The sequence below is a fragment of the Pipistrellus kuhlii genome, unplaced genomic scaffold, assembly GCF_014108245.1.
Source record: "Pipistrellus kuhlii isolate mPipKuh1 unplaced genomic scaffold, mPipKuh1.p scaffold_m20_p_17, whole genome shotgun sequence".
Classification (NCBI taxonomy): Eukaryota; Metazoa; Chordata; class Mammalia; order Chiroptera; family Vespertilionidae; genus Pipistrellus; species Pipistrellus kuhlii.
The window spans coordinates 26,032,681-26,053,859 of NW_023425482.1; the positions used below are offsets into that span (position 1 = coordinate 26,032,681).

General features: G+C 54.1%; 2 protein-coding genes across 2 annotated transcripts; one reads left to right on the forward strand and one right to left on the reverse strand.

Annotated features, from left to right (window-relative positions):
• Positions 1 to 481: 481 nt before the first annotated feature.
• On the reverse strand, positions 482 to 4,848 carry GINS3 (GINS complex subunit 3). The gene is made up of 3 exons (XM_036441000.2): positions 4,663 to 4,848; positions 3,681 to 3,914; positions 482 to 2,007 (listed from the first exon to the last, which is right to left on the reverse strand). The coding sequence occupies exons 1-3, from the start codon at positions 4,846 to 4,848 to the stop codon at positions 1,777 to 1,779; spliced, it is 651 nt and encodes a 216-aa protein (XP_036296893.1). The 3' UTR covers positions 482 to 1,776.
• A 169-nt stretch (positions 4,849 to 5,017) lies between these two features.
• Positions 5,018 to 20,641, forward strand: PRSS54 (serine protease 54). The gene is made up of 7 exons (XM_036441097.2): positions 5,018 to 5,068; positions 13,242 to 13,382; positions 13,584 to 13,683; positions 14,178 to 14,349; positions 16,787 to 17,045; positions 18,354 to 18,485; positions 20,105 to 20,641. Exons 3-7 carry the CDS (start codon positions 13,623 to 13,625, stop codon positions 20,627 to 20,629), a joined length of 1,149 nt encoding a protein of 382 aa, XP_036296990.1. The 5' UTR covers positions 5,018 to 5,068; positions 13,242 to 13,382; positions 13,584 to 13,622; the 3' UTR covers positions 20,630 to 20,641.
• Positions 20,642 to 21,179: the final 538 nt, after the last annotated feature.

The window sequence follows — 21,179 nt, forward strand, 5'->3', positions numbered from 1 at the left end:
TAAGACATCCTGCGTATCAGATGTTTCTGTTATGATTCATAACAGCAGAAGAATCACAGTGATGAAGTAGCAAAGAAAATTTTATGGTTGGGAGTTCACCACAACGCGAGGAACTGTACTCAAGGGTCGCGCCACTGACCTAGAGGGAGGTTAGTTGACAGGGAACAACTCAATGCTTCTCTCCCTGTCTCCCCTTTCCTTTTTCTCTCTAAAACCAATCAACACGTTTAAAAATGCCTAAAATCAATCTAAAAATCAATCAACACGTTTACAAAATGCCATGGTCGCCATGCAAGCCCCACCTCTGTAGGACACAGCATTTCCCTACTTATGAATCGTGTGCAAACAAGAGAGCAGTTGCTAAAACATGACTCTCTCCGGGCATTTTTGTCAAATCCGATCACAGACAGAAGCCTGGGAGGGTCTACCTTATCAGCTGAAATACTCGAGTGACGGAAAGAGAGCTCACATACAGACTGTATCCACGTGCAAAGCGGGTCATTTATTTAGCACCGAAATCAAACGATAAAAACACGGGATCCGTCCTAAAACAGGCGTTTTAAAAGCCCTCCTGCCATTCTAAGCTGGCACGGAGACGTCTGCCGTCTGGGTGCCCGACCTCCTCGTGTCCGGCGACAAAGGCAGTTTCCCCGGTCGTGGGGGTGCGGTGCGGTGGGGACCGCCGCCCTTCCAGCAGGCTGGGGGCCCCAGGATGGCCGTCTCCTGCTCAGCCCGAGGCTCCCGCCTGGATCTCCAGGGCAAGTTTTGCTTAGATTCTCAGGAGCCGCTCGGGAAGCCTCGGTGTCAAGGTGTGCAAAATGGACTGAAGAAAACACCTAACTACAGCCTCATGCCCACTGCCATTTGGCCTGTAAATACGCTCTCCAACAGGGGCTCCTCCTGACCAGCTCCCCCAAAGTCCCGGTTTCTCGGAGGAAGGGCTGGTGAGCACAGGTTATGGACTATGCTGCCACTGGACCACTGACAGCTTTTCCAGAGCGGGAATGGGATCACTGAGACGCTGTACGGATCTCCGTGCAACCACTGCCCCTCGAGGTAGAATTCCGTGAATTCCTGGTCACCATGGAGGAGGCATCGTCTCTTCTTTAGTAAAACCCACACCATTCGCCTGCCTTTCCCGTTTCCTTCCTTATTCTCTCTCTTTTAAAAAAAAAAAATATTTTTATTGATTGCAGAGAGGGAGATGGCGGGGGCGGGAAGAGAAAGATCAATGATGAGAGAGAATCACTGATTATCTGCCTCCTGCACGCCCCCACCTGGGGACTGGAGCCTGAAACCCCCAGCCTGAGCCCTGAACCAGGCATCGAACTGCGATCTCCTGGTTCGTAGGTCAATGGTCAACCACTGAGCTACGCTGGCTGGCGTCAGGGCTGTTTGTGGAAATTGGGGCAACTCCCCACAGGCAGGGGGCAAGCGATATGTACACGTCCAGCATCCTGGCGGTGCACAACCAGGAAGAGGAAGGAATTCTGCACAAGAGGACATTCCGAGAACAGACCCGGATGGCTCTGAGCGAGGGGTAGTGGGCATCCCGGGCTGGCAGGTCCCTCCCTTCCAGGCACAAGGGCTCCAGTGCCAACTCTCCTGCAGCACAGGTCTTCCGGTCTTTATGGGCCAAGGGCTTGGTGGCTCCTCAGCAGGGAGGGACCGTCCCGGAAGGCTTCCAGGGCCAGGGGCCTCCCCCAGCATGTCCCAGCCCAACCCGATGGCGCCGCCCCAGAGGCGGCTGCAGGGAAGGAGCCATTGCCAAGGCCGTCAGTTCTCCGTGTCGGTGAGCTTCCTCTTCTTGTAGCTCTGGACCAGGCTGGACGCCCTGATCTGGGAAGCCTGCCCCTTCTCCCAGCACTGGAAGTCGTTCAGGCCTCGCTGCCCCGCCTGGAACAAGCCCCGCTCCATCTCGTCCAGCCGGGCGACCAGGGCCGAGGTGTCCTCGTTGTACGCGTTCTGGGAGGAGTCCATGATGCGGCGAAAGCGTCCGATAAATGTCTGGAGGGGGAGGGAGCGAGAGAAACCAGAGCCGCTTTTTAACTACGTGTATGTTTTCATTGGTTTGAGAGAGGAGAGGGAGAGAGAGTCACCAATGAGGTCTGCTCAGAAAAGCTTCAAAAGCTCAACCTGCCGGGACCGGTTTGGCTCAGTGGATAGAGTGTCGACCTGCGGACCGAAAGGTCCCGGGTTCGATTCCGGTCAAGGGCATGTACCTTGGTTGTGGGTACATCCCCAGCGGGGGGTGTGCAAGAGGCAGCTGATCGATGATTCTCTCGCATCGATGTTTCTAACTCTCCATCCCTCTCTCTTCTTCTCTGTGAAAAATCAATAAAAATATATTAAAAAAAAAAAAAAAAAGCTCAACCTGTCTATGTCTGTGCATTGACTTCTTTTTCTGAGAGGATGGCAACAGTTTTTTGTATTTTCTTTTTCTCAAAAACTTTATTTTATTGATTTTTTTACAGAGAGGAGGGGAGAGGGATAGAGAGTTAGAAACATCGATCAGCTGCCTCCTGCACACTCCCCACTGGGGATGTGCCCGCAACCAAGGTACGTGCCCTTGACCGGAATCGAACCTGGGACCCTTGAGTCTGCAGGCCGATGCTCTATCCACTGAGCCAAACCGGTTAGGGCTGTTTTCTTTTTTTTAACTATCACATGAGAAACAGCGCTGGTAAATGTCAGGCCAAAGACCTTCACGCCCCATGGAGGGTGTCAGCACAGCCCAGGTGACAGTGTGTTCTTATTAAGCCAGAAACGAGGAAGTAAAACAACAGGTAGAGAGGGTGGTTTCTTCTAGTTTTAACAGAATGACGTAAAAAGTAATCACGGAAGTTAAAGTAAGGTTATTCCAGCATAAAGGAGGTAACATATGGATAACACTGTTTTGTCCATTGATAACGATAATAGTTACCATTTATTAAATGACTCCACATACGCTCACTACGATTCTGCATCTTTGGCACTATTTTTTTTTTAAAATATATATTTTATTGATTTTTTTTTTACAGAGAGGAAGGGAAAGAAATAGGGAGCCAGAAACATCGATGAGAGAGAAATATCAATCAGCCGCCTCCTGCACACCCCCTACTGGGGATGTGCCCGCAACCAAGGTACATGCCCTTAACCGGAATCGAACCTGGGACCCTTCAGTCCGCAGGCTGACGCTCTATCCACTGAGCCAAACCGGTCTTGGCTCTTTGGCACTATTTTCATCCCCTTTTACAGGTGAAGAATTGATGCCTAGAGAGGTCAAATAGCTTGACCAAGTCCCGTTTGGAGCAGAGCCAGGCCTTAACCCCAGAGCAAGAAAAGGGAACAAATAACCAAATACCAGATGTATTTGCGGGCAGGAACCTTCAGACCTTCGGCCCAGGGCTGGGCTGTGACTGTGTACTTAAGTGCCTGACGCCTGCAATCAACCATCACCTCTTATTTCCAGGACTTTCTGCTACCACCCAACTCTTAGCAGTAGACAAGTCCTATTTAAGTGTGTGTGTGTGTGTGTGTGTGTGTTTGGCAGATGGAGTCTAACTGTTGGCTGGCCTAGAATAATAACATACCCATTGTATATGCCATAAATTCCCCTGGGTCAGAGTGATGTCTGGTGGCAGCCAAAGCTGGCTCTTGAGGCATGTGCGGTGCCACAGGTTTCCACAGCAATTACTTGCCTGGAGGAGAGACTGGGAGATGTCTGTGTTCTCTGGGCTGTCAAAATGCAGGAGCTGGGAGCCAAACCCGTAGAAGTGGGGCCCCATTTTGTGGAGGTCCACCACGTTGGCATCTGCACTGAACACAGTCCTCCAACCCTCTCGGTAGATCTTAGGAAGGTCCACAGAGAGGATCCGCCGCTTGTTGTCAAAAAGTCCTTTGGCCAGCCACAACGGGAGCTCCAGCTTTGAGCCCTGCGTCAGACAGGAAGGGAGATTTGAAGAATGATGACAAAGTCAATGTGTGTGTGTGTGTCAAAAAAGGAAAATGTGCATTGCGTGAGCAATACTGCCTGTTCTCTTTGGGACACACGTGTATGTGAAGTCATATAGCCCCAGGTTCGAATCCCAGCTCACCACCTACAGCGGGACCCTGGCCAAGCTTCCAAAACTTCTCGGGGCTTCAGTTTCCTTGCATGTAATAATGCCTCGTTACAAGGTTCTTGAGGAATTAAAGAGCTAATACATAGAAAAATACACTCTCCCCACCCCATCCAGGCTGGCACCAAAGCCCTCAGGCAATGGTTGCTGATACCATCATCATGATGCAGGGAAGAATCTAGCAATGGGTAGGTCCCAGACGCATGACATGCTCTTCCAGAACCCAAAGCTGTTGTTTTTCAGTATAGGAGCCAATCCCAAGGCATGTTGAGGGTAAGGGAAAGAGAAAAAACACTGCTGAATTTGTAGTTTCAAAAAATGAAATCCGTGTTGGAGGGAGCCTGACTACCTGGGATAAATTTAGTCTCCGTACAAGTGGCCCGAGCTAGGGGAGGAGACCACCGCAGACAGACTGCTAGGCGAGTACGACCCCCTTATCTGTCCCTAAAACTACAAATCCCAGAAGGCCGGCGCGCCCGGAGAGACGCGCAACCCCAGGGTCGCAAGGCCCCCTGGGAATTGTAGTCTTCCCGAGCAGGGCCGAGCCAGGTGGGAGGCTTACCTGAGGGATGGTGTTGTCGGTGTCGGCCCCTCCGCTCCGCTCCGGGAAGAAAAGGCCGAGGCGTGGAATGGGGATTTCCGTGCGCACCGGGAGCTTCTCGTGGGACATCAAGATGTCGTCCAGGGAAAGAAAGTTCTCCTCGTGCCCCAGCGCACCCGACTCCACCCGGAAGTAAGCCTCGGACATGGCTGCGGGCTTGGGCTGCTTCGCTTCCACGCGTGTGACTCGGGAGACCTCAGGGAGCCAGGGACGCAAAGGAGAAATAAGCCGAGGCTGGTCGGGATTGTGCGGGTTGAATGGATCGCTACGGCCGCCCAGCCGGAGGGAAACTGTTTTCCCGCGCCCGGGGCGGGCCAGGCCGGAGCAGTCGATCGGAGAGCCGGCCTAGGCAGAAGCAATCGATCGGGTCTAGTCCCGGGCGGGGCGGGGCGGGGGCGCGGGCGCTGGGAGAGGGTCCGATCTCTCAAGTTTTCTCGCGAGCGTAGCCCAGAGGAAACAGAAGCTGGGGATGCCTGTGAAAGCTGCAGGATGCGGTTGCACTAGAATAGGTTGTGTTTATGGGGTCCTGTCAATGTGTATATGAAATGAAGAACCCTGTACGCGTTTGGGAGCCTAAAGAAAGGCGGCCTGGAGCCCTCCATCCCAGGCCTGACCCCATCAGACCTGCTGACCGGTGTTGTCACTGTGCATCTAAGACTTTTTTATTTATTTATTTGTTTGTTTGTTTGTTTATTTATTTATTTATTTAATATATTTCTTTATTGATTTCAGAGAGGAAGGGAGAGGGATAGAGAGATAGAAACATCAATGATGAGAATCATTGATAGGCTGCCTCCTATACACCCCCTACAGGGGGGGTCGAGCCCGCAACCCAGGCATGTGCCCTTGGTCGGAATCGAACCTGGGACCCTTCCGTCTGCAGGCCAACGCTCTGTCCACTGAGCCACATGAGCTAGGGCATCTTCGTGACTCTTGTTGTGCGAAGGAAACTGGCAGGCTCCTTGTATGGCTCTTAACGTAAATCCTTAAAAGAGGGACTCCGATTGGGTCAGTGCCTCTTTTGGAGGCAGAGCGCCAGGGTCATGGCTCGCCAGCCACCCTGTAGATTGGGCACCTGTGTCAGGTACCAGCTGGTCTGGTGCGGGCAGGGAAGGGGTCGTGGGCCCAGACCTGGGGGTGCTACTCAGTCAGGGCTACATGGGGTGGCAGCATGTGGAGAGAGGCACTGCAGAGCTGTTTTCCCATGAAAGGCCATTTTGCTGGGGCCACTAGGAGTGAGCAAAGGGTTCATGGGAAGAGAGATGTGTATTCATGTTTTTACACTTTTTTTCTGTCTTGTGTACTCTGACATCTCAGAGTCTTGGGGCCCTCAGGCTGAACTGCCCCTCCCCGGATGAGCTAATTGGTAGAGTCACAAGCACCTTGCCTGCAAATTTGCCTTTCCTATTCAAGCCCACCAATCCGAAGTCCGTCTACTAAGGCACATGTGTCAAACACAAGGCCCGCGGGCCAAATCCGTTCCGCTAGGCCTTGCAATGTGGCCCGCACCGCGCTGTCATCACTGCACTCCGCTGCGTTTCCATCACAATGACAGTTTATGACTGTTCAGTAAACCATTCGGCCCGCGATTTAGGCTGGATTTTAGATTTTGGCTCCTTCTCTGATTGAGTTCGACACCCCTATACTAAGGTGACCAGATGTCCCGCTTTTGGTGGGACAGTCCCGATTTTTAACCATTTGTCCCGTGTCCCACGGTGTTTTAAAAAAGACACAGGACAAATGGTTAAAAATCGGGACTGTCCGCCGGGACCGGTTTGGCTCAATGGATAGAGCATCAGCTTGGGGACTGAAGGGTCTCGGGTTCGATTCCGGTCAAGGGCATGTGCCTTGGTTGCGGGCATATCCCCGGTGGGGGGTGTGCAAGAGGCAGCTGATCGATGACTCTCTCTCATCGATGTTTCTAACTCTCTCTCTCTCTCCCTTCCTCTCTGTATAAAATCAATAAAATATATTAAAAAAAAAATCGGGACTGTCTGGTCACCTTACCATATCTAAACCCCTTCCTTTATCTAAGTCTTTAAGGTTCCCTGGCCCTAAATCACCCCAAGGTCAAGTGCTGGACAATTAGAGACCACCTTGACCACCCAGAGTCCAACGTTATTAAACCGTGCAGACCTCCACTTGCTCCCACTTGCCTACGCCGCCTCGTCCGCTCCCTCCCCGAGAAACCACACCAAGGGTTCCGGGCCACGGTCTCCTTCGGACGACCATGGCCATCACCTCCATAATGAAGGTCACCTCCATGATCGGAGTCCGGGATCGTCACCACAGGGTCTTGGGGAAGCCAGGGCCAAAGCGGGGGGCGCCGTGGTGCTGTCACTCCGAGGCGGCGGGGCTGATCCGCGGGAAATGGAAGGAAACGCGTGGAGCGTTGGGACGGGTACTGACCGGAGGCCGAGCTCGGGGAAGGGAAGTCCGGCCGTGCGGAGAAGGGAGAGACGATGCGGGCAGACGGCTGTGAAGCTGCTCCGTGGGCAGCACCTGGCAGCGGATTGGATGTAGAAGGGAAGGATCGAGAGGGGGCCAGGGTGACGCGAGTGCTTAATCAGGTTGGCAGGTGGGTGAAGGTGTTAGTAACAGGTGCACAGGGCACCGGAATAGGGGCGGAGTGAGGCAGAAGAGGCGTTCAGTTCGGCATTCTTGGAGTCCAGGAGCCGCTGGGCAGGCGGGTCGGCAGCCCCGTGGAGACACCAGCCTGGAAGTTAGGAGGCATCTATTGAGAGGCAGTTACATGAGAGTTTCTGCTTTTACCATATTTAAGCTAATTTTTTATCCTCACCTGAGGATCTGTTTATTGATGAGAGAGAGAGAGAGAGAGAGAGAGAGAGAGAGAGAGAGAGAGAGAGAGAGAGAGAGAGATACATTGATCGACTGCCTCCCTACATGCCCTAATCAGGGACTGAACACACAACCCAGGCATGTGCCCGGACTGGGAATCGAACCTCTGCCGCCTTCTGGTGTACAGGACGACACAACCTGGGCCTGTGCCCTGACTGGGAAATCAAACTGTGACCTCCTGGTTCACAGGTCGATGCTCAACCGCTGAGCCACCCTGGCCAGGCAAGTATTTATCGTTATTTTTAAAAAATCTTTTTTCCTTCCCCCTCCTCCAGCGCACCAAAGATCTAAGCTATTCCAGGCCTGAGAGATGCTCAGAGCTGTGAGCGCTCAGCTGCAGGGAAGCCGCTGCAAATAGAACACAACACCCCCCACGCCCACTGTTCTGGGTCTGTCACCCAACAAGCCCTGCTGCCGAGGGCGGCCATGAAGCCTCCGTGGCTGAGCTGACAGCAGTTCCAGAAAAACGGGTTCAGTGCCAGAAACTGAGCATTCGGGTTTCCTGCAAGCAATGCAGCGTGAATATATATATATATATGAGAGAAAATCGATACCTTTGGCAGCTAGCACATTTAGAAATAATGCACAAAACACTAGGGAAGCAACAAGTCTCAGGTTTACAAAAACTGCCTGGTTTTTATTTGTAATAAATATATTTTATTGATTTCAGAAAGGAAGGGAGAGTGGGAGAGGGAAGGAGGGAGGGAGGGAGAGAGAGAGAGAGAAGAGCTTCAATGACGACAGAATCATTGATCGGCTGCCTCCTGCACGCTCCCCATTGGGATTGAGCTTGAAACCCGGGCATGTGCTCTGACTGGGAATCGAACTGGTGACACTCCTGGTTCATAGGTCACCACTCAGCCATGGAGCCATGGCGGCCGGGTTGTCTGTCCTTGGTTTTCATTTGAGCTGTGGTTGAAGGGCGGCCCCCTGTAGAGAAATGGCCCTGGACTCGGGGAGCATGGAGGTTTGGGGAAGTGAGCAGCCAGCCGCCGGGGCCTACCTAGCAATGGCCGGGTATGCTTTGTGTTGGTTTAGGGGTTAAAGCCCTCCTAAAAGGTGCTGGTGGGTGAGCCTTCGTGATGTGTTGGTGTTGCTCCGAAAATTTCGTGTCTCTCTTCCTAATTTTAGAGCCAGCAGCTGGCAGGGCTGTGTGCTCACAAGTGGGTAGTTTTCCATTCCTTCGTTTACTCGGATTCCCTTAATATGTTCGATTTCCGCGAAAATTTTAACTTGGTCTTCTCACTTTGTCAGCCCCTAGACTATGTGCATGTCATATTGTCTCTCATTTCCTAGTTTGTCATTTCTGTCATTGCAACATTGCTTTAAAATTTTTTTTTAAATATATTTTTATTGATTTTAGAGAGGGAGAGAGAGAGAGAGAAACATCAGTGATGAGAGAGAATCATTGATGGGCTGCCTCCTGCAGGTCCCCTACTGGGGATGGAGCCCATAATCTGGGAATGTGTCCTGACCGGGAATCGAACCCTGACCTCCTGGTTCATAGGTCGACAGACACTCAGCCACTGAGCCACACTGGCCGGGCTCATCATTGCTTTTAAAATAATTAAAAGCTTCTCTTCTTCAGACACAAGGCATCACAGTTTATTTCACCTTCTCACCCTCTGCCTATATAATTAAACACTCTTACATCATTTGATAGACCGGTTTACCACACCATGTTCTGTAGGATATGGCATTCAATGTCTTTCATCTTCATAAACAGGAAGCTGCTTTTTATTTGTTTCTTAGTTGCCTATTTATTTTTTAGGGCCCCATGGATGCTCCTAGAATTCTTTGGGGGGTGTTTTACAGGAGGTATCATAACTTTATTTTTCTATTATAATTTTTTTATGGTCTGGATTTTTTTTTTAATTTTGTTTTATTTATTTATTTATTTCAGAATTACTCAGCTGGAAAGGAAGGGGCTAATGGGCTAATGCTTGAAATATTACAAAGTAAAAAAATTCTAAAAATGTTTTGTAAAAAGATTATGCCTAATGATCTCCCGGTCATAAAGATAGCGCTGATAGTAGAAACGTTGCTACCTACAGATGAAGGATATCTTACACTTGTTTTTCTCGAACTCTGATAGCTTGCAACATCAAGAAGAAAGAAAAAAGTCATTTTGATTTTCCTCTCCAACTTCTAAAATGTGACTGAGTCCTGGCTGGTGTGGCTCGGTTGGTTGAGCGTGGTCCCATGCACCAAAAGGCTGTCAGTTCCTGTAGGGGGCGTGCAGGAGGCAGCCGACCAGTGTCTCACACATTGAAGTTTCTCTCTCTCCTTCTCCCTTCCTCTCTCTCTTAAATCAAGTTTAAAAACCCACATTTTTAAGAAACAGAGAGCGTTGAAGTGTAATCCACAGCCACTTGATGCCCCTGGGTCTTTGTGAAATAGTGGGTTTTGAGGGTCTTTGTTTTGACAGCGACAGAGTTTCTATCAAATAGAATCTTACCTTTGAGCCCTGGGCAGAAACAGGCACTCAGGCTAATGAGTCTCCTGGGTTCACGCCCCTTCCCCCCAATAAGATGCTGCAAGGGAAACCGAAGAGCAGCTGGAACCCCAAGTTTCAGTGACGCAGGTCTAAGGCTGTCACCCAGGGCAGTGACCCCGCAGACAGACACTTTCCTGAGGGGCCAGTCAGGCTGTGCAGCCTCTGCTTTGAGGGTTCGTTGAAGGACAGTCCAGCTGCCCAGCTGCCTTGGAAAACGAGATCGATGAAGAAGCCAGCTGACACTAGCGAAGTAAAGAGAAAACACCAGCCCTATAATTTAAGTTTGAACATTTTCAATGCGATAACAAGGGCAGGTAGGGTTTTTTTTTTTTTTTTTCTAAACCTAGTTCTTTCTAAAAACAGTGATCAGGAACCAGGGAAAACACGTTTGCTTTTGAGCCTTTTTTTTTTTTTCTCTCTCTTGCTGTTTGCAAATTCTCTGCCAAGGAATCTTGAGCGTAGAGGCCCTTTTTCACGTTATCATTTATTTTCCTGAGTGCCCCCAGCTGGCTGCCCCTTAGAGAAACCATGAATGTAGATTGTCGCAGCAAGAGCGCCACCCAGTGGCAGAAATGATCGTTGCACACCAACACCAGGGAGGCATTTGGCCTGCGGCTGGTATGGAATCGAGTTTTCACTTGCTGGACTTTTCTTTTAAAAAAAAAAAAAAAAAATTTCTTGATTTCAGAGAGGAAGGGAGGGAGAGAGAGAAACATCAATGATGAGCGAGAATCATTCATCGGCTGCCTCCTGCAAGCCCCACTCTGGGGATCGAATCCGAAACCCAGGCATGTGCCCTTGACTGGAATCAAACCCGGGACCCTTCAGTCTGCAGGCCGACGCTCTATCCACTGAGCCACACCAGCTAGGGCTGGCTGGACCTTCCCGGACGAGGGATGTGTGATGATGTTGTAGCATGTGACAAGATGTCCTCGGTTTTTGAAGGCCAAATAATCTTCCATTGTGTGTCTACACCGCTTTTTTTTTTTTTTAAATCCCTTCACCTTGGGGTGGACACTTGAGTTGCTTCTCCCTCTTGGCCGCTGTGATGAACGCTGCACCGAGACCCTACCCTGGGCCGGGAGGTCTCTCTTGTCTAACGTTTGAAGGTAGAATCCAAACCGCCCAGGGCCCTCCTGCCTCAGAAATCTTCAGAGCGCACGCACGCCTGCCTCGGCCTCTTCTGTCCTCCTCTGAGGCGGCCCGGTTCTCTCTCTCAGCACTTTCCTCCGTCCTGGCTTTTGTGCTGAACCCGAGGCCGCTCCTCCCCCCACCCCGGGCCCCACGGTTTGACAGAGCCTTCGGGGAGCCTGGTTTGAAGCCGCTGAAGACAGCTGGGCTGAGGCCCGGCCGGCGCGGCTCCGTGGCTGAGTGTCGACCCGTGAACCAGGAGGTCATGGTTCCATTCCCCGTCAGGGCACACGCCCGGGTTGTGGGCTCCGTCCCCCGTGTGCCATGCGGGAGGAGGCCGATCCGTGATCCTCTCTTATCATGGATGTTTCTCTCTCTCTCTCTCTCTCTCTGTCCCTCTCCCTTCCTCTCTGAAATCAATTAAAAATATAAATATATTGCCCCAACCGGTTTGGCTCAGTGGATAGAGCGTTGGCCTGCCCACTGAAGGGTCCCAGGTTCGGATTCCCAGCCAAGGGCATGTACCTTGGTGGCGGGCACATCCCCAGTAGGGGGTGTGCAAGAGGCAGCTGATGGATGATTCTCTCTCATCGATGCTTCTAACTCTATCCCTCTCTTTTCCTCTCTGTAAAAAAAAAAAAATCAATAAAATATGTTTTTAAAATATATAAATATATTTTAAAAAAGAATTCACTTTATATTAAAAAAAAAAAAAAAAAAAAAAAAAAAGGTTTGAGCCTCCCAGGAAGCCATGCTGGGAGTAGGAGGAGGATGCTGGCAGGGCCTGGAAAAGCCACCCCACCCTGGCCGCGGGCTTCCTCCGCCCGTTCTCACCAACCCGGGTGCCGAGGAGGCAGACAGACCAGGGCCGCGACCGGACGGGACTCTGTGCCCTGGTGTCCTTCTCTGTCAGCCCCGGGGACAGCCAGGCGCCCAGACGAGCCCTGCCAAGTGGAGGAAACAGGCGAGCTTTCCCCCCTGGCTCCTCCTGAGTGCCCAGGCCCAGACGTCCGCCCCTGGCGCCATGGGAACCGTGAGGCCACAATGGAACATTCTTCCCGAGGCAGCGGAAGGGATCCTGTGCTGGGCTCCTGCTGGGGCAGGTCCGAGTGAGCTCCTTTCTCCTTCGGCGGGAGCAGGTCACAGACGGACTCTGAGAACAGTCGGAGAGACACCCGCTGCCGGGAGAGGGCCATGGTGACTGAGGACGGCGCCCATGGCTTCCTCCGGCTCCTGTGCGTCGTTTGAGGCAAGGGGAGGCCCGGAGGTGAGGCGGGCGCGTGGCCAGGACGCATGGGCTGAGGCTCAAATCTATTCTTAAAAAAATATATTGTATTGTTTTTCTTACAGAGAGGAATGGAGAGCTAGAAATGCGGATGAGAGAGAAACATCGATCAGCTGCCTCCTGCACGCCGCCCCCCCCCCCCCACTGGGGATGTGCCCACAACCAAGGTACATGCCCTTGACCGGAATCGAACCTGGGACCCTTCAGTCCGCAGGCCGACGCTCTATCCACTGAGCCAAACCGGTTTCGGCTAAATCTATTTTTATTTATGTCAGAGAGGAAGGAAGGGGGGTGGGGGGAGAGAGAGAGAGAAACATCAATGATGAGAGAGAATCATGGATGGGCCGCTTCCTGCACACCCTGCACCGGGGATGGAGCCTGCAACACAGCCAGGCGCCCTGATCGGGGATTGAACCGTGATCTCCTGGTTCACAGGCCAACGCTCAACCCCTGCGCTACGCCAGCTGGGCCACGGGGGCGGCGATGCAGGCTCACCTGAGCTTGGGTTCCAGCCTCCCCGTGCCCCTGGGCGGGCTTCTCGGTGCCTCCCGGGGTCCGTGTCTGAATCTGTGAAACGGGGGTAATCAGTGTCCGCATCACAGGGTTATGGTGTGAACGAACGGAGCCAAATGCCGGGCCTGTGGCTTCCGTACGTAAAACCACACACCGTCCCTGGTTAAACCCAGCATCATGGACCCGGGCCTGGTCAGCAGGAGGGACGAAACCAGGGCGGACCCACACCGACCCCCTGCTTTTTCCTCCCGGCAGCATTTGACAGCAGCAGCGTTAAGGCAAGGGTTGAATTCCACGAGCCAAACACCAACGCCTTCCTGAGCCCCGAGTCCGGGAAGCGGGGACCCTGGCTGGATCGACAGGCAGGGGCAGGGGCGGCCTCCTCTCCTGGGGCCAGCTCACGGGTCCCCACCGAGTCCCGGTGCCCGGCGCCTGGTCCCGGCCTCCGGACCGCGCGGGACCAGGCCGCAGGGACCACACAGGTGTGTCCCTCCCCCCGTCTGAATCTGGCGGGGTGGGGGAGGAGGGGGGGCAGGACCGGGGCCTGGGATGCTGGGGGAGGCACCGCCCGGGGAGGGGAGGAAACACTGCTGTTCCCGCAGCTGCCCATGGTGTCTGCCGCGGCCGCGCCTGGCGATGGCGGGGACCACCGGGGCGCTCTTGGTGCTGCTGCTCTGCGCCTCCCACGCCGCTGCCAGTGAGTGCCCGCCCTCCCTGTCCCCGCGGAGCCCATCCTGGACCGCAGGCCCCTTCCGTCCCCGGGCGGATGCTCTGCCCGCTGAGCCAAACGGGCCAGGGCCTGGGAGCTTTAAAAAAAATGCCCGTGCCCAGGCCCTGTCCCCCGGGGGTGCGGGGGTGGGGGCCGTGAGCAGGTGGGTGGAGTGTGCACCCCACTCTGCAGGGGTGGGGGTGAGAGGGCCCCTGGGGACACAGGGACCGGCAGGGGAGGACACGGGGCGGCCAGGCAGAGCACGACCCGCTGTGTGGGCACCATCCTCTCTCTCTCATAGGGAAGGACCCCAACTAGGAAGAGAAACGGGGGTGGGAGAGCTCACGGCGAGCCGGACGGAGTGGGGGGGCAGCAGGAGGGGGGCCTGCGGTCAGGGGTGGGGGTGGTGGCCACAGCCCGCCCCCCCCGCGCCCCCTCCCGCCTTGCCCCAGCGGTGAGGCCTCCCGCACCCCCCTCAGCAGGTTGTGGCATCCAGGAAACCAGCGACATAGGACCTTCCGAGGAGGGGCTGGTCAGCGAGAGGGAGTTCCCGTGGGTGGTGTCGCTGCAGAGCTCCCACCACGCCCACCTGGCGTTCGGCTGCATCCTCAGCGAGTTCTGGATCCTCAGCATCGCGTCCGCCTTCCAGCACAGGCCAGTACCCTGCCCGGGCCTCAGGGCGCCCTGGGGGGGCCTGGCAGGGGGACGGACTCCTGGAGACGGGGTGACAGGCCTGTGCCCGGTCCCCAGACGCCAGCCTCGGAGCAGCTGCTGCCTCTCATCCTCTGCGGGAAGGTCGTTCCTTCCCGTCGGTTTCCCTGGGGACGCAGAGGCACTGACGGTGGTAGGAGCCCTGGTTTGCAAGCTCGCCTGGGGCCTTCACCACGCGCAGGAAACACGCGAGCCTTTAAGTGCAGGGACCTGATTGCTGTTTGCGTCTTTGAACGGCTCTGTGTTTTCCTAATTGTTTACATTTAATGTGTATTCTTTTTTTTTAAAAAAAATACATTTTATTGATTTTTTACAGAGAGGAAGAGAGAGGGATAGAGAGTTAGAAACATCGATGAGAGAGAATCATTGATCAGCTGCCTCTTGCACGCCCCCTACTGGGGATGTGCCAAAACCAAGGTACATGCCCTTGACTGGAATCGAATCCGGGACCCTTCAGTCCGCAGACCGACGCTCTTACCCACTGAGCCAAACTGGTTTCGGCTCACGTGCATTCTTTTAAGCCAGAAAATAAAGCCTCTAACCCGGGCCTGTGCCCTGACCGGGAAACGGACCATGACCTCCAGGTTCCTAGGTCGATGCTCAATCACCGAGCAACATTCTTTTCACCAGCTGCACAGTATCCCACGGGCTGTACCACCACCATCCCAGGATGGACGTTGGCATGGTTTTCGGCTTTTCCCCAGCGCCCAGAACGCGGCAGGAGGCGGACCGGTGCCCACGTCAGGCCCCTCACTTGCGGGCATCTTGCAGCCTGAGTGACCGAGAAGGGAAAGACGTGGTCAGACATTCCCAGTGGCTGCTTTTCCAGAACTTCTGCTATGTGTTGGGAGTTCCCGGTGTCGCTACTTTCTGTCTAGTCTGCTATTTTGGCTTGCTTTTCTGTTTGACCCAGAAAGTCAGTTATAAAATACCCAGGCGGGAAAGTGTTTTGTTCTGCTTTCCGCACCATTTCATTCTGAGTTCTCCTGTGGGGTGGTTTAGGAATTTGTTGAGGCTGTCCTTGTGGTCCAGGTGAATATTATTTTAAAATATAGCACCCTTGCCAAAACTGGTTCGGCTCAGTGGATAGAGCGTCAGCCTGTGGACTGAGGGGTCCCGGGTTCGATTCCGGTCAGGGGCATGTGCGTTGGTTGCGGACACATCCCCGGTGGGGGGTGTGCGGGAGGCGGCTGGTCAATGTTTCTCTCTCATTGATGTTTCTCTCTATCACTCTCCCTTCCTCTCTGAAAAATCAATGAAATATATTTTTAAAAAAAATAAAATATATATATATATATATATATATATATATATATATATATATATATATAGCGCCTTGTCCGAAATCAAACCCAGGACCCTTCAGTCCACAGGCCAATGCTCTATCCACTGAGCCAAACCAGCTAGGGCCATTGGCCAATTTTAATAGATTACATATGTGCTTTAATGTTTCCCTCAATTCATATGCATATTTGTGCATCCTGTTTTTTATATATTTACTAGAGGCCTGGTGCACAAAATTCGTGCACTTGGGGGCGTTCCCTCAGCCTGGCCTGTGTCCTCTCACAGTCCGGGAGCACTCGGGGGATGTTCGACTGATGGCTTAGGCCCACTCTCCATGAGGAACAAACATCCTTAGTGCTGCCCCGGAGGCGGAAGAGGCTTCTGCTGCTGTCACTGTGCTCGCCAGCTGTGAGCCCTGCTCAGGGCTTCTGGCTGAGCGGCACTCCCCCTGTGGGAGCACATTGACTGCTAGGAGGCAGCTCCCGCACTGAGCATCTGCCCCCTGGTGGCCAGTGTATGTCCTAGCGACCATTGTTCTGGCAATAGGTCAATTTGCATATTAGCCTTTCATTCTATAGGATTAGCTATAAACAAATCATATGTTTAGACTTCTACAGAAGTTGATTTAAAAACCTCTTTCTTTTCAGCTTAAGTGAAACCATTGATCATTGCCTAGGTTTACATTTTTACATATAAATATTCAAAAGTCTTTAATTTAGTAAAAAATTATAATGGATTCCACATTTATGGACAGTTCTTTTGCTGGATTTCCTCCATTCAGCTCTAGAGTTGACTAAATCTGTCTTTTTCTTTGCTTTTTAAAAAATATATGTTTATTGATTTCAGAGAGGAAGGGCGAGGGAGAGACAGAAACATCAATAATGAGAGAAAATCATTGATTGGCTGCCTCCTACATGCCCCCTACTGGGGATGGAGCCCACAAGGGGGACAGGTGCCCTGGGCCTGGGTGCAGAGGGTGAGTAACACTCAGCCCAGGGCAGATGAGCGGGAAAGGACAGTCACCATGGAAACGGGGAAGCATGCAGCCTTTTCTCGGTGCCTGGGCTTCTCAGGACCCCCCTCGCTCTCCCCCCAGGAAGGACGCCGTGGCCATTGTGGGGATCGCGAGGATGAACGCCTCGGAGGTCTCTCACGAAGAGTTCCCGGTCAACACCATCATCGTCCACGAGCACTTTGACAGCAAGACGCTGGCCAACAACTTAGCCCTCCTGAAGACAGACACGGCCATGCAGTTCAGCGGCCTGGTGCAGCCCATCTGCTTCCTGGGCCGGAAGCTGTACATGCCGCTGGCCTCGCGCAACTGCTGGGTGGCCGGCTGGAACCCCACGCTTGCAGTTACGCCTTCCTTCTCCAGGCGGAGGCTGTGTGTGCTAGCAGTAGGGGGACGGACTCGCCCTGGCCGGGTTGTTCAGTGGTTAGAGCATTTAAAAAAATACATATATATATATATATATATATTTGATTGATTTTTTTACAGAGAGGAAGGGAGAGGGATAGAGAGTTAGATATATCGATGAGAAACATTGATCAGCTGCCTCCTGCACACCCCCTACTGGGGATGTGCCCGCAACCAAGGTACATGCCCTTGACAAGAATGGAACCCGAGACCCTTCAATCGGCAGGCCGACACTCTATCCACTAAGCCAAAAACGGTTAGGGCGGGCTTATCTTTTTTTTTTTTAAATAAAAAATACTTTTATTGCCGAGACCGGTTTGGCTCAATGGATAGAGCGTCGGCTTGGGGACTGAAAGGTCCCGGGTTTGATTCCGGTCAAGGGCATGTACCTTGGTTGCGGGCATACCCCCGGTGGGGGGTGTGCAAGAGGCAGCTGGTCGATGACTCTCTCATCGATGTTTCTAGCTCTCTATCTCTCTCCCTTCCTCTCTGTACAAAATCAATAAAATATATTTTTTATAAAAAATACTTTTATTGATTTCAGGGAGGAAGGGAGAGGGAGAAATAGAAACATCAGCGATGAGAGAGAATTGTGGTTTGGCTGCCTCCTGCACGTCCCACACTGAGGATCGAGCCCACAACCCTGGTATGTGCCCCGATGGGAACTGAACCAGGACCTGGTGGGTCATAGGTCAACACTCAACCACTGAGCCATGCAGTCCAGGCTAGGCTTATCTTAAGAATGCAGGTGGCTCAGAGATTCTAGAATTGGGCGGACACCCACAGCTAATCAGTCAGGATTCCCAGAGCGTGCCCTTCCTCTGGCCATTCCAACATTTGGTCCTTTTTGCTCCTAGTCCTACATAGGCCACAACCGGAAGTGCACAGGCACCTGGCAACCCGACATCAGGGCGAGTTCCAGGGGGGCCAGGGACATTACTCCCTGAAACGAGAGTGAACCGTCCTCTTGGCTAAGCCATCCTGGTTTTCTTGGTGAAATGACCAAGGACATGTGTTCTCCGTAGATGTCGGAAAGGGATAAATATGCTCTCTGCCTATCGTCATCTTCGAGTTCAAAGCAAAAGTCGCTTTCAGTAAAGTCTGGGCCCCAGGCCCGGTGTCCAGGAGGAAAAGGGTGTGTCAGTGCAGCGTCTGCTCGCCCCCATCGGGACGTGTGAGCGGCGGTGGCGCGGGCTGCGGGAGTGTCTCCTGGCTGGTAACGCTGGGCTCTCTGTACGTGGTGCAGACAGGAGAGCAGATGACCATGAGCATCCTGAGGAAAATCTCCGTGCAAGACATCAACCTGTGTCCCCTAAACCAGTTCCAGAAAACGGGATGTGGCAGCCACGTGGAGCAGGAGACCGATACCGTCTGCTTGGTAAGGACATGACGGGCTCGCCCTGGCCCGTCAGCTCAATGGTTAGAGCACCGACAGGCAGACTGAAGGGTAGTGGGTTCGAGTCCCGGTCAAGGGTATGTGCCTCAGTTGCAGGCTTGATCCCCGGCCCAGGTCAGGGCGTGTGTGGGAAGCTACCAATTGATGTCTCTCTCTCTCTCACTCTCTCACATTGATGTTTCTCTCACTCTCTGTCCCTCTGTCTCTTTCTCTCCGTCTCTCTCTCACTCCTCCTTCTCCCTCCCTTCCACTCTCTCTAAAAATCAATGGGGAAATATGCTGGGGTGAGGGTTGACAAAGAAAAAAAGGACGTGATGGAGTAGAAGCTCAATGGGAAGAGGAAGCAGTGTCACTTCCAGAGATGGGGAACTCCTGAGGCAGGGACCGTCACTTGAGACTCGTGGCTGTCGGGACTGACTCTGTTGGCTGGCACGAGGCAGAGAGCGAGTGCTCAGTAAAACACCCACAGGGTGGACGCCCAGTCGCCGACGTCAGTGGAACACGGTTAGGCAATTCCACTTTCTAACCTAGGTAACTGGCCAGGGTCACCTAGCCAGCCACGTGTCCAAGCTCCCACCCACACAGCTGGGGGGGGAGGTCTGTGTGGCAGACTTCCCGTGGCCTCGGGGCCGCTCCCACAGGGGCGGGGGACGCCGGGAGCAGGCGCAGGGACCGGCTGCCCGGGTGACCCTAGGCCAGCGTGCCCCTGACCCTGGCAGGACTGTGGGTGCGAGCGAGCAGCTTCAATGGAGGATGGAAACGAGAGAGAGAGAGAGAGGAGAGGGGAAAAGGTGACCATTCCGGGCCAGAAAGGAAAGGAATATCAACTTTCGAGGCATGAGGAAGTGGGAGAGGGATTTAGTCCCAGGACTGAAAAGAGGCAAGACGATGAAAGGCGAACCAGGAAGCTACAGGCAAAGTGCAGAAGTCGACAATTTGCACCATGAAAGGAAAAGGCATCTTGTTGAAATTGGTGGCTGGGGCAGCCTAGATTGCAAAGAGCACCCAATCATCCACCCCATTTCCAGCGAGAACCGGGGTCAAGCACTTCTGGAGCAAACCTTAAATTGCACAAGGATGTGTTAACAATGAAGCGTCCTCTTAGCCCGGCCGGTGTGGCTCAGTGGTTGAGCGTAGACTAGGGGTGTCGAACTCAATCAGAGAAGGGGCCAAAATCTAAAATCCAGCCTAAATCGCGGGCCGAATGGTTTACTGAACAGTCATAAACTGTCATTGTGATGGAAACGCAGTGGAGTGCAGTGATGACAGCGCAGTGCGGGCCACATTGCAAGGCCTGGCGGGACGCATTTGGCCCGCGGGCCTTGTGTTTGACACATGTGGCGTAGACCTATGAACCAGGAGGTCACGGTTCGATTCCCGGTCGGGGCACTTGCCCAGGTTGTGGGCCCGATCCCCAGTGTGGGGCGTGCAGGAGGCAGCCGATCCATGATTCTCTCTCGCTGTTGATGTTTCTCTCTCTCTCTCTCTCTCTCTCCCCCTCTCCTTTCCTCTCTGAAATCCATAAAAATGTATTAAAAAAAAATAATAACTAAAGACGAAAAAGTCCTTTGAGACCTGAAGCCTTCCGTCCTCTGCCACAGGGGGAGCCGGGCAACCCGCTCATGTGCCAGCTGCAGGGGCTGGACCTGTGGGTGCTGAGAGGGGTCCTGACGCAGGGCGGCGAGAAGTGCCCGGGCCTCTTCCTGTACGTGAAGGTGGACGACTTCAGCGACTGGATCACGGCCAAGACGCAGACGGACAGCCTGCTCCCCCTGTCCACGTTCCACCAGTACCGCCGCCGCCTGGGCGAGGAGGAGGCCCCGGCCGAGGGCCCCGGGGCGCCCGCCGCAGAGACGCAGGTCCCGGAGCCCGCGAGCGGGCCCCCGTGGCCGGGAAACACCTCTTTCTGGGGCACAGAGCCCCCGGGGAAGGGCATGAGGGACCTGGGCAGCTCCCCGGGGGACGAGGCGGCCCAGCCCGCCTACGACGACGACGACTACAGCGAGCCGGAGGCCGGCCAACGCGCGTCCATGTCGGGCCAGGTCGGCTGGCCCCGGCCCCGGGAAACGCTCTTGCTTTGCTCTGCGCTGGTTTTCCTTTGGAACGGGAGAGAGGCTGGGAGCTAACCCCCCCTCCCCACCGCCTGGCTACGGGAGAGTAGACTCAGAATGCTGAGTGCCCGGCCCCCCCCCCCCGCCATGCCTTGTGGGTGCCTGATCGCCTGATCGCGGCTGCCCTGGCCCGGCCCGCAGCCTGCCTCCCCCCTGACTACCCGCCCCCCCTAACTGCTCGCCCCCCGTCTCACTGCCCGCCCCCCTCCCCCGACTGCTCGCCCCCCGTCTCACTGCCCGCCTCCCCCGTCTCACTGCCCGCCCCCCCGTCTCACTGCCCGCCCCCCATCTCACTGCCCACCTCCCCGTCTTACTGCCCCCCATCTCACTGCCCACCCCCCATCTCACTGCCCGCCCCCCCATCTCACTGCCCACCTCCCCGTCTTACTGCCCCCCATCTCACTGCCCGCCCCCCATCTCACTGCCCGCCCCCCCATCTCACTGCCCGCCCCCCCGTCTCACTGCCCACCTCCCCGTCTTACTGCCCCCCGTCTCACTGCCCGCCCCCCCCGTCTCACTGCCCACCTCCCCGTCTTATTGCCCCCCCCCGTCTCACTGCCCACCT

Coding starts and splice junctions, on each gene's coding strand:
- PRSS54 (XM_036441097.2), top strand. CDS start 13,623: ATGGCGGGGACCACCGGGGCGCTCTTGGTGCTGCTGCTCTGCGCCTCC. Junction 14,350..16,786: donor GCGTCCGCCTTCCAGCACAG/GCCAGTACCCTG, acceptor CTCTCCCCCCAG/GAAGGACGCCGTGGCCATTG. Junction 18,486..20,104: donor AGACCGATACCGTCTGCTTG/GTAAGGACATGA, acceptor CCTCTGCCACAG/GGGGAGCCGGGCAACCCGCT.
- GINS3 (XM_036441000.2), bottom strand. CDS start 4,848: ATGTCCGAGGCTTACTTCCGGGTGGAGTCGGGTGCGCTGGGGCACGAG. Junction 3,915..4,662: donor CCGACAACACCATCCCTCAG/GTAAGCCTCCCA, acceptor TGTCTGACGCAG/GGCTCAAAGCTGGAGCTCCC. Junction 2,008..3,680: donor TCTCCCAGTCTCTCCTCCAG/GCAAGTAATTGC, acceptor CTCCCCCTCCAG/ACATTTATCGGACGCTTTCG.